At 58.1% G+C, this 11,126-nt stretch overlaps 2 protein-coding genes across 2 annotated transcripts in view; one reads left to right on the top strand and one right to left on the bottom strand.

Annotated features, from left to right (window-relative positions):
• On the top strand, positions 1–10,105 carry Chadl (chondroadherin like). The gene is made up of 6 exons (XM_090328795.1): positions 1–1,843; positions 3,242–3,410; positions 3,913–5,622; positions 5,958–6,124; positions 7,417–7,615; positions 10,024–10,105. The coding sequence occupies exons 1-5, from the start codon at positions 1,836–1,838 to the stop codon at positions 7,601–7,603; spliced, it is 2,241 nt and encodes a 746-aa protein (XP_090184921.1). The 5' UTR covers positions 1–1,835; the 3' UTR covers positions 7,604–7,615; positions 10,024–10,105.
• L3mbtl2 (L3MBTL histone methyl-lysine binding protein 2) overlaps positions 7,825–11,126 on the bottom strand; it is a 24,542-nt gene continuing 21,240 nt past the window's right edge. Inside the window, exons 16-18 of the mRNA XM_090328796.1 lie at positions 10,968–11,033; positions 10,093–10,209; positions 7,825–9,550 (exon numbers count right to left, since the gene is read on the bottom strand). Of these exons, the coding sequence (XP_090184922.1) occupies positions 9,438–9,550; positions 10,093–10,209; positions 10,968–11,033 (296 nt within the window). The 3' untranslated portion in view covers positions 7,825–9,437. The remainder of the gene's footprint in view (positions 9,551–10,092; positions 10,210–10,967; positions 11,034–11,126) is intronic.

Genomic DNA, 11,126 nt, shown 5'->3' with positions numbered 1-11,126 from the left:
CCAGTGCCACATTACTGGGTCTCAGAACATACGGGCTCCACCTGCCAGAGGGCCAGCAGCCCTATGAAGAGAGCTGGAGTGTGCCAAGAGAGGGAAGGTCGGAGCACCTGACTGGTTGGCGGAGGTGCTGAGATGGTACCAGCTTTACCTCACCCGTTGTCTAACTCTGGGCTGTGGCTCCTCTAGTAGCTCTCTGAATGCTGTCCAGTCTTTGTTCACAAGTAAAACCTCGCATCTTCTAGGGTCACATCACAAAAATCCAAGAATCTGGGCTGGGAATGTGACCGAGTGGTAGAGTGCTTGCCTCTACCACTGTATGAAGCTGTGGGTTCCATTCTTCAGTACCACATACACAGAAGAAGCTGGAAGTGACACTGTGGCTCAAATGGTGAAAGTACTAGCCTTGAGCAAAAGAGAAGCTCGGACAGAGCACAGGCCCTAAATTCAAGCCCAGGGCTGGCCAATAAAAAAAAAAAAAAATCAAAGAACCTATACATAATAAATCAAAAGGCTAAGGGGGTAGTAGAGTTCTTACCTAGCAAGTTTGAGTTCAAACCTTAATTACCACACCCCAAAAAAATCTAAAACATTTTCTATTACTTAGGAGGCTAAAGTATTGGAATATTGTCAATTTGAGACCAGCCTGAGCTACATAAAGACTACCTCAATAAGTCAGTAATCTGACTTCTTTAGCTCATACCTGTAATTCTACTTACTTGGGCAGAGATGTGGAGAGTCATTGTGATAAACTAGCCTAGGCAGAAAAGGTCTCGAGATTCAAGGTATGACTCAAATGGTAGGGTGCCAGCTAAGTGAGCAGTAAGGGCCTGAACTCAAACCCTGGAAGTGGTGGGAGGGGAGGGGAGCAATCCCATGGGAGACATCAGCCAAGTCAAGCACTGAAATGTGAATACGCTGGGAATGTGATCTAGCATGCATGAAGCCCCGGGCTTAATGTAAGAGCTAGAGCACTAGCCTTGAGCACAGAAAAGCTCAGGGAGAGTTCCCAGATCCTGAGTTCAAGCCCAAGGATTGGCAAAAAGTCCAAATAGCTGGGCACTGGTGGCTCACACCTGTAATCCTATTCAGGAGGCTGAGATGGAGAAATTGCAGTTCACAAGAAAGTCTGAGACTCAACCACCAGAAAACCAAAAGTGGTGCTGTGGCTGGAACTGGTAGAGCACTAGCATAGCGCAAAAAAGCTCAGGTGCAGTTCCCCAAAGTGTCCCAACAGGAAGGGAAGGGGTAACCACTCTCGGGTTCCTACCGTAACCCTTAAGGCAGCTTTATGAACAAGTTGCATTTATTTCAAGTTGCATTAGAATTCGTGTAAGAACAGGATGTAACTGTGTGGCCCAGCCTGGCCCGGAGTGGAAGTCTTCCCTGTCTCAGCCTCCCAAACGCTGGCAGTGTAGGTATCCCCTCCACGCCGCGCTCACCCTGGATTTGTTTTCAGAAGTTAGGAACAGGCTTGGTGAGGGTACTGAGCCTGCCCAGGGTACCACGGGACCTACAGGACCTCCTGGTCTGCTGAGCCACAGGATGGCTCTTTAGGGACCTGCCCTGCTGGCCAGCCTAAGGCTTGTGGCCAGGCCTGTGCTGCTTGGTCTGTAGTGGACCGGAGGCCCTGTAATGCCAGCCACTGCCCCCACTCCCTGCCCACAGCCTGGGGAAGCCCCAGTACTGCAGGCTGCTCACAATGCTTTCCATTCAGCCTTGTCCCTGCTGCCAGGCCTGTGGGCCAAGGAGGGGGGCTCTCGCCGGAGTCCAGGCAGGGACCATTGCTGGCTTTTCTCTCGTGCTGCGCCTCCTGACTGCCGGCAGCTCCCAGCGGCATGGAGGGGTAAGTCTTTGGGCCCCAAGGGTGCAAAGGACCTGTGGATCTGCCAATGGCCACAACAACAGAGAAGCCTTCTCTGCCTTGGTCTGGTGGAGGGACTCTGAATGTTTCCTCCTCGCTCCCAGAGGTGGGTCCCAGGGAAGGAAGCCCGCGCATGGGAATGAGCTCCGTGGACTGAGGCCTTGCAGCAGACACAGAGCCAGTCTTTGGATCAGGGACTCTTGTCACTTCAGGGATCTGTCTGGGGGACCCTCTGCTCTAACATGAACACACTAGAGAGGGCCATTCAGCCCATGGCAGGGGCAGCGGGGGGGGACACGGAGTCCCCAGGACCCAAAGAAGCAAGTAGTGGTGATCTAGGAAGCAGTAAAGGGGGGAGGGGTGGAAGGCAAACAGCAGCCAGGCCTTGTGTGATATAAGCTGACAGGAAGGCAACCTGGGCAAGTTAGGTGACCCAGGTAGCAAGGAGAGAACTTGGCCTGTGCAGCAAGTATGTGCAGGAAGGACTTAGCAGAATCAGGAATGAAGATTTCCAGTAGTCAGGACTGAAGGAGATATGGGAAGGCTTTCAACCCAACATGTCAGGGTTCTGTGTTCTAAAAATTGCCTGTGGTTGCTGTGTGGTGAGGGGAACACATAGGAGGCCAGGAGAGCTGTGGTGGATGCAGTGTTCCTAAGGCATGAGCTCTAGTTGTGACATGAAGGGGTCTGATGGGGAGAGAGGGGGAGGTAATATATATGGATGGATGATGCATAGATGGGTAGGTGGGTGGGCAGATGGACAGACATCTTGCTTAGAGCACATTCTAAAAGCCAAACCCTTAGTCTCCTGTCCCACCCATGTCAGCAGATGGCATTGAGTTGAAGGGAAGACAGAGTAATGAGGAGGTCTGAGCTGCTTGCCTGCTGTTAGTGTGGCTCTGAGCAGCCAGGAGGCTCACTCAGGGTCTCACATGGCACAACAACTAGTCTGCCAGCGTGGCTTGCCATCTGAGCAAAGCCTGGGTCATTTCCTCCTGTTACCATCCCACCTTCAGGTGGGGCCTTTATGCTAAGGGAAAGCTGCACTGTCCCTAAGGACAGGCTGCCTGCACTGGACCAGAGAAGCAACGCGCTCGGAACCCCAAAGTCATCCTGACAGCCAGTCAGTCCTCAGTGCTAGAGTCAAGAGGACTCTCTTCAGGACCCATTTTCTGAGCTGTTTCCTCCCATACAAATCAGGGTTGAAAACAGAAGCTCCTGTGAAAGGGTAAGGGAGGAGGGCCCGCCATGACACTTTCCCGGGACTCAAAGGTAGAAGGCTCGGAGGGGATCTTAGGCCAAGGAGCCTACAGCGGCACTGTATCTGGGGCTTAATGAAGGGCCCTGCTCCTGCGAACCCCACCTTCTTTTCTCTCCCAGGCCTCAGAGCTCCACCCAACGTCCCTTGCTGCTGCTGGTGCTGCTGTTAGGTCCAGCTTGGCACGCAGCTGCTCACGGCTGCCCGCAGACCTGCATCTGTGACAACTCCAGGAGGCACGTGGCCTGCCGGCATCAGAACCTCACGGAGGTGCCCAGCACCATCCCTGAGGTGAGCATGGGCCAGAGCGGGTCGCAAGAGCCTGGGCTGGCCAGGGCTGGTGGCTCTTGCCTGCAATTCTGCTACTCAGGAAGCTAACCTCTAAGGATGGAGGTTCAAAGCCAGCCCAGGCAGGGAAGTCCACAGGACAGAGAGTGAGAGAGCGCTCCAAATTCTCAGAGTTCAGTTGTCACATCTGTGAAATAGAAAGCATAACCAGGAATGGCGGACAGCCTATCACCCCTGGGTGATCAAACGAACAGTTGCCCATCGACAAATGAGTTTTTTACAGGCCCATCGACAAATGAGTTTTTTACAGGCCCTGTGGCACAGAACTGGGGTTGCACAGGGTAGGATGCAGCCTCGGCCTATGGAGTTAGGAGCTGGTGGAGGGGGGAGAGGGTGGAGGGGGGACACAGCACGGTGGGTGCTGGGGTGCTTGGCGCTGGGGAGCCCCAGGACGCTGGGGAGGAGCGGGACGGAGCGGTGCCAATCTTCCATTTCTCCCTCCCAGCTGACCCAGAGGCTGGACCTCCAGGGCAACATGCTGAGGGCGCTTCCTCCAGCCGCCTTCCAGGCCCTGCCTCACCTCACGCACCTGGACCTGCGGCACTGCGGGGTGGAGCTGGTGGCCGAAGGCGCCTTCCGAGGCCTGGGCCGCCTGCTCCTCCTCAACCTGGCCGCCAACCGCCTGAGCTCGCTGCCCCAGGAAGCACTGGACGGGCTGGGCTCGCTGAGGCGGCTGGAGCTGGAGGGAAACTTACTGGAGGAGCTGCGGCCGGGGACGTTCGGGGCCCTGGGCGCGCTGGCCACGCTCAACCTGGCCCACAACGCCCTGGTCTACCTGCCCGCCATGGCCTTCCAGGGGCTGCTGCGCCTGCGCTGGCTGCGGCTGTCGCACAACGCGCTGAGCGTGCTGGCGCCCGAGGCCCTGGCCGGCCTGCCCGCGCTGCGCCGCCTCGGCCTGCACCACAACGAGCTGCAGGCCCTGCCCGGGGCCGCGCTCTCCCAGGCCCGCGGCCTGGCCCGCCTGGAGCTGGGCCACAACCCGCTCACCTACGCGGGCGAGGAGGATGGGCTGGCCCTGCCGGGCCTGCGAGAGCTGAGGCTGGATCACGGGGCCCTGCAGGCGCTGGGGCCGCGGGCCTTCGCCCACTGCCCGCGCCTGCACACCCTGGACCTCCGAGGAAACCAGCTGGACACGCTGCCCCCGCTGCAGGGCCCGGGCCAGCTGCGCCGCCTGCGGCTGCAAGGCAACCCGCTGTGGTGCGGCTGCCAGGCGCGGCCGCTGCTCGAGTGGCTGGCGCGGGCGCGCGTGCGCGCAGATGGCGCGTGCCGGGGTCCGCGGAGGCTGCGGGCCGAGGCCCTGGACGCCCTGCGGCCCTCGGACCTGCGCTGCCCAGGAGAGGCGGCATGGGAGGACGGGGAGGACGGGGAGGACGCGAAGCCGGCGGCGGGGGGACCCCGCGCCCCTCCAGGCCCCCCGACGCAGGAGGAGGCCGCGGCCACGCCGTGCCCCGGGGCCTGCGCCTGCGCCTCCGAGTCCCGCCACGCCGGCTGCGCTGGCCGCGGCCTGCGCACGGTGCCCCGGGGCTTCCCCGACGGCACTCAGCTCCTGGACCTGCAGCGGAACCACTTCCCCTCGGTGCCGCGCGCCGCCTTCCCCGGCCTGCCGCACCTGCTGTCGCTGCACCTGCAGCACTGCGGCGTGGCCGAGCTGCAGGCCGGCGCCCTGGCGGGCCTCGATCGCCTGGTCTACCTCTACCTCTCTGACAACCAGCTCTCCGGGCTCAGCGCCGCCGCCCTCGAAGGGGCCCCCCGCCTCGGCTACCTGCACCTGGAGCGAAATCGGTTCCAGCAGGTGCCAGGGGCCGCCCTGAGCGCCCTGCCCAGCCTCTTCTCTCTGCACCTGCAGGACAACGCGGTGGACCGCCTGGTCCCCGGAGACCTGGCCGCGGCTCGGGCCTTACGCTGGCTCTACCTGAGTGGAAATCGCATCAGCCAGGTGGCTCCTGGGGCACTGGGGCCGGCTCGGGAGCTGGAGAAGCTGTACCTGGATAGGAACCAGCTGCGAGAGGTGCCCACACGGGCTTTGGAGGGGCTGCCTGCCCTCCTGGAGCTGCAACTGTCAGGGAACCCACTCAGGGCCCTGCAAGATGGCGCCTTCGAACCTGTGGGCAGGTCCCTGCAGCACCTCTTTCTGAACAGCAGTGGCCTGGAGCAGGTGGGTGCTGGGTGGAGGCTTACATTCACCACCCATCGGTGCCAGATTTTAGGTTGTGTGACTGCTGAGAGCCCCCTAAGAGAATATGTAGAGGTGGGGTTCAGACAGAGCAAGAAAGCAAACAAAAACACCAAACTAGGAACTGGCACTGGAACGACTTGGAAATGAGGGCAGCCTGGGTTTGGACCCCAGCACCACCCTTCCTGCCTGGCCATGTTGTCTCTGCACCTTCTCCTCTTCTCCTGGGAAGATGGAGATGGAGCTCCCTCTCAGACCTGGGACAGACAGCCAGCCTGTCCTGAGCTCACACCACGCCCTGAACCTCCTCCGTGCAGATATCTCCTAGGGCCTTCTCTGGCCTCGGTCCAGGGCTCCAGAGCCTGTACCTGCAGAAGAACCAACTCCGAGTCCTGCCGGCCCTATCCAGCCTCAGCCAGCTGGAGCTCATCGACCTCAGCGGAAATCCCCTCCACTGTGACTGCCAGCTGCTCCCCCTGCACAGGTAGTCACCCCTGGGCCACCTCCAGAAATCTGCCAGCTGCTGGGGTGGGGGTACACGTGGGTGTCTCACTGACCAGGTCAGTTATCCTTCCTGGGATGGATTTCTCTGAGTCTCCTTTTCTTTTCTCTTTTCTTTTTTTTGTCAGTCGTGGGGCTTCAACTCTGGCCGTGGATGTTGTCCCTGGGCTCTTCAGCTCAAGGCTACTGCCCTACCCCTTGAGCCACAGCAAATACTTCTGGTTTCCTGGTGGTTAATTGGAGATAAGCGTCCCTTGATCTTTAGTGCCTGGGCTGGCTTTGAACCATGATCCACAGATCTCAGCCCCCTGAGTAGCTAGGACTACAGACATGAGCTTCCTCCTTTCTTTTTTCTGGTGCAGGTCTTGGAGCTTTGACTCAGAGCCTGGGTGCTATCCCTGAGCCTTTTTTTTCCCCCTCAAGGCTGGTATTCTGCCACTTGAGTTATATATAGCTCTACTTCTGGCTTTTTTTTTTTTTGCCAGTCCTGGGGCTTGAACTCAGAGCCTAAACAGTCCTTGGGCTTTCTAAAGGCTAGTGCTCTACCACTTGAACCCCAGCACCATTTCTGGCTTTTCTATGTATGTGGTACATACAGTAGGCCAGACTTCCGGCCCCACTTCTAGCATTTTTTGGTGGTTAATTGGAGATGAGTCTCACAGACTTTCCTGCCCAGGCTGGCTTCAAAGTGTGATCCTCAGATCTTAGCCTCCTAAGGAGCCAGGCTCACAGGCATTAAGCCACTCCTACTTCTCGGAGCCTTGGGTTTCATTCTTTTTTTTTTTTGCCAGTCCTGGGCTTGAGCTCAGGGCCTGAGCACTGTCCTTGGACTTTCTCAAGGCTAAAGCTCTAGCACCTGAGCTTCAGCACCACTTCTGGCTTTTTTCTATGTATGTGGTACCGAGGAATCGAACCTAGGTCTTTGTGCTAGGCAAGCACTCTACCACTGGGCCAAACTCCCAGCCCCCCCCTCTTTTTTTTGGCCAGACCTGAGCACTGTCCCTGGGCTTTCCCTAGGCTAGCGCTCTACCACGTGAGCCACAGCCGCACTTCCTGTGGCTGCGTGAAGAATGCAGTGAGCACAGGTGACTGGGGTGAGCAGGGTGAAGCACGGCACTCTGCTCATCTCCTCCTTATGGACAAGGGTGCCGACGTGTGACGTCACTTGAGGGGCCATCACTGTTAAGCCACCATGTCAACATCTTTGCCCATTACCCATAAACTCCTGCCTCACGTTCTCACCTGCCCACTCCTGTAACCTGACTTCCTCCTCAGGTGGCTCGCTGGGCTGAACCTGAGGGTCGGGGCTAGTTGTGCCACTCCACCCAGTGCCCGTGGCCAGAGGGTGAAAGCTGCGGTGGCTGTCTTTGAAGTCTGCCCAGGGTGGACAGCCAGGAAGGCCCCGCGGACACCAGCCTTCAGGTCCAGTGCCAGGAGAACTGCAATCAAGAGAAGACATTGAAGTGCAGACAAGGTTGGGCCTTGGAGGGAGTGGGCCAGGTCCCAAAGTCTCCAGGGAGCAGAGCTTTCTGACTTCTTTTGGTCCATGAAACTAAGGCAAGGCAAATACCCTGAGGTACAGACACAGACCTGGGCTCCACTCGGGAACTAGTAGCACTGAAGAGGGGACAGAAGCCAAAGGACAGTAGAACATGTGGTGGGCATGGAGACAGGGCTTTCAAGTGGTGTGACAAGTGACAATTTTTATTGCTCTCCCTTCTGGGTAGTAACTCACATGTCAGAATGCATTCTACAAGGCACGCAACTCTGACAAATCAGACATTAACTAGAAGTGACTGTCTCACACGAGGAGACTGGGGAGCCAGCACAGGCCAAAATGTCTTCCACTTCTGCCTTCCGAGGATGGGATTTTGTACATGGCTTCTACCCTCAGGAAGAAACAAAAAGCCAAACGGCATACATACCAGTTTTTCCAGGAACTAGTCCATTAGAACCATCCCGTTAGGTGGGCAGCAGAGCACATCGCCAGGTCCTCTCCGGCCACAAATCTGTGGCCTCCAGTCTCAGCCTGGTGTGCCCCAGGAAGGGAGAGGGGTGCCCAGCCCACTGGACCTGGGCTCAGCTCGCTCCTGGGGTTTTCCTTCTCTAAACCTATTACACTTTGAGCTACTCTGGCTGGGTCAACGTCCCTTTTGAGGCCTGGGTCTATCGTGTGGGCTGCCTAGTACCTTCCACAGAGGAGACGAAAGCAAGTTCTCTTTGACACTGTCCCCCCAGATACCCGTGTCTCATCTCAGGGCTGGCCTGCACCCTGAGAAGGGTGCTGGGGTGCAGCAGCTGGCAGCTGAGGCACAAGCGGCCTGCGCTAGGGCTTGAGGGAACACAGGGAGGTGGAGGGGAAGAGCTCAGGCTGCAGCTGGCTCTACCCTGATTTCCAGGAAGTGACAGGAGAGACAGAAAAGTAGCTGACATGGACCTTCTCGAGGGCAGGCAGGGAGGAAAGTGAGGAGCTAAGGAGACCCATGAGCTGGGGAATGAACCTGCCATGCTCCCCACTCTCCTCACGCGAGAAGTTCTGTGGAAAAGCTCCTTCTTTATTGCCACCACACTGCCATACCCTGGATCGAGGCCCTAACTAACCTGGGCTAAACACAAGGTCTAACTCAAGCGAGGCCCCAGAGGTTACATTCGGCTGGGAACGCCGATGGCACCTGGCTAACCACCTTCTGGGCCTGCTGACAGGGGAAGCAAGCGCCTGGCCTAGTGCACACCACCAAGCCTGCCAGGGGAGGGAGCCCCACGGCTGCAGACTGCCCCTTTAGGGAATGGGAGTCAGTGCCCACCCCAACAGAGGTGGAGGCCTAGCCACTGCTTCCCTGCCTGCTGCAGGGTGGCCAGGGCGCTGACGAGACCAGGCGGGGAGAGGCTGCCCCTAGGCTCCCACCTGGGGTTGGCCAAGGGGCCTTGCTCTGAGCAACTCCACCCCCAGGAGCCTGCCCCAAAATGCTCCGGCCATGGTGACTGGATGCCCGCGTCCTGAGCCACGCACGGGCCACCTGCATGAGGCTCTGCTTGGCCACGCACACAAGCGGCTCACACACCATCTTGTCTTCGGGCCCGTGTGGAGGGTGTGGCAGGTGTGCAGGGAGGGTGGCGGCCACTGTGCCGGCTTGGGGACCTGAGGCTGCGGAGGATCACTCGAGCAGTTTGGGGCTCAGCCGGCACAGTCGCAGAGGCAGGGCCTCCAGTGCGCAGCCCCCCGTACCACACACGCTCCGTGTCCGGATGCAAGTGTGACGGGTGGCAGTAGCGGGGCCAGGTTGGAGGCAGGAGGCTCAGCTGTCCTTCTCCTGCTTGATGCTCTTGATGGGGACAGGAAGCTCGGGGTCCGAAGCCTTGTCAGGGGAGGCGGCATCTATATGTTCTTCCTTCACACACACCGTGATGACTGCGGGGAGGGGCAGGAGAGCAGGGATGAGTGTGGGGGACTGGGCCAGGTGGGGGCCCTCGGGAGGCGGGAGAGCCACCTCTGTCCGCCCTCCTGTGCCTCAGCGAGGCAGGCTGTGCAGGTGCTGGACCCTGCTGGAGGAGAACTCAGCTTCCTTCATGTCTCGACAGGAAGTGGCTTTGTTTGTCTGTTTTGTTGTTTGCCAGTCCTGGGGCATGAATTCGGCGCCTGGGCCCTGTCCCTGAGTGTCTTTTGCTCAAGGCTAGCACTCTACCACTTGAGCAACAGTGCTACCTCTGGCTTTTCCTATTTATGTGATACTAAGGAATCGAACCCAGGGCTTCAGACATGCCAGACAAGCACTATACCTCTAGGCAATGCTCTCAGCCCCAGGGAAGTGTTTTGTGAGACTCTCCAGACCTCTTGGTGGCCAGAGAATTCCCTGCTAATTTAACCCTCCTCTCTCGTGACAGGAGGGGAAGGAGAGAGCCTCTGAGTGTGAGCACATCGGCCCCGTCTCAGCCCAGCATGGCGGCACTTACTGTCATCAGGAATGGCATGTGACGAGATTGTGCCTTCGGTCTGCAGCTCGTCATCCAGCAGGGGCTTCTTGGTGCCCTGTTTGAGGGGCCGAGGCTTGGTCTGTAGAATTCTTTTCCCTTTGAATAAAAGCCGAATCAAACCAGCAATAGAGTTGGATCTGATCCATCAAGGGCTGATGCCACCCAGTGGTCAGGTGGCGCAGCAGCGGGGCAGTGAGAGTCTGGACTGAGTCTCTGCTCTACCTGCTGTCTGCCTCAGGCAGGGGTGTCCTCCCATGGAAAGTTGCCGGAGTCACTGTGGCTGATTTCCCTTCTGCTCCGATTTCCTCCCCTGTAACCTGTCACCCTCTGGGCCCCACCACTGTGAATGGTGTCCAGGCTCCCACAAGGCATACTGTCCCCCCTCATGATCTCAACCCTGCTCTCCCCAGAGACCCAGTCCCTCCTTCAGCCTTGCTGCATTTCAGGATGTCCTCTTCCCACACGCTGCCATGCCACAGTGGCCACCTGGTCACCGTGGGCCTTCACCTGAGCACAGCTTTGTCACCTCACCTGTCCCTCTCCCCTACTGACCCCTAATCCTGTACTGGCCTCAGGATCTGCCAAGGACGGACCCCCAAACCAGGCGGAGTCTTGGCAGCTGGGTATGTTGCAACCTACCAAAAGGAAGAGGTCTCTACGCCAAAACCTTAGAAGCCAGCTGTTGTGGCTGTTTCCTTTCCCTCTCAAACACAACACCTGTCCCTTTTTCTTGGCATTCTGAACACTGGCAGAGCTTGAATGCCCTATCTACATTCTGGGACCTCAAAGTCACAGGATGAAAGACGCAAGGAGCCAAAGGACAAGGAGACAGGAGGAGAAAGGGCTTTGCTTACTTTTCTTCCCAAGCTGCTTCTTCTTCTTCTTTGTAACCTCTTTGGCTTTCAGCGGTGTGGATGGTTCTACAGCAGAAAGGCAAGGATGAAAGGGATGAGAGTTCTAGGACACAGGCATAACCGAGGCCCCTGCCCTCACTCACAGGAAAAGCTAGAGTG

This window comes from Megascapheus bottae, chromosome 2, assembly GCF_031878675.1.
Source record: "Megascapheus bottae isolate mThoBot1 chromosome 2, mThoBot2.hap1, whole genome shotgun sequence".
Lineage (NCBI taxonomy): Eukaryota > Metazoa > Chordata > Mammalia > Rodentia > Geomyidae > Megascapheus > Megascapheus bottae.
This window is presented reverse-complemented; position numbering and strand designations above follow the sequence as displayed.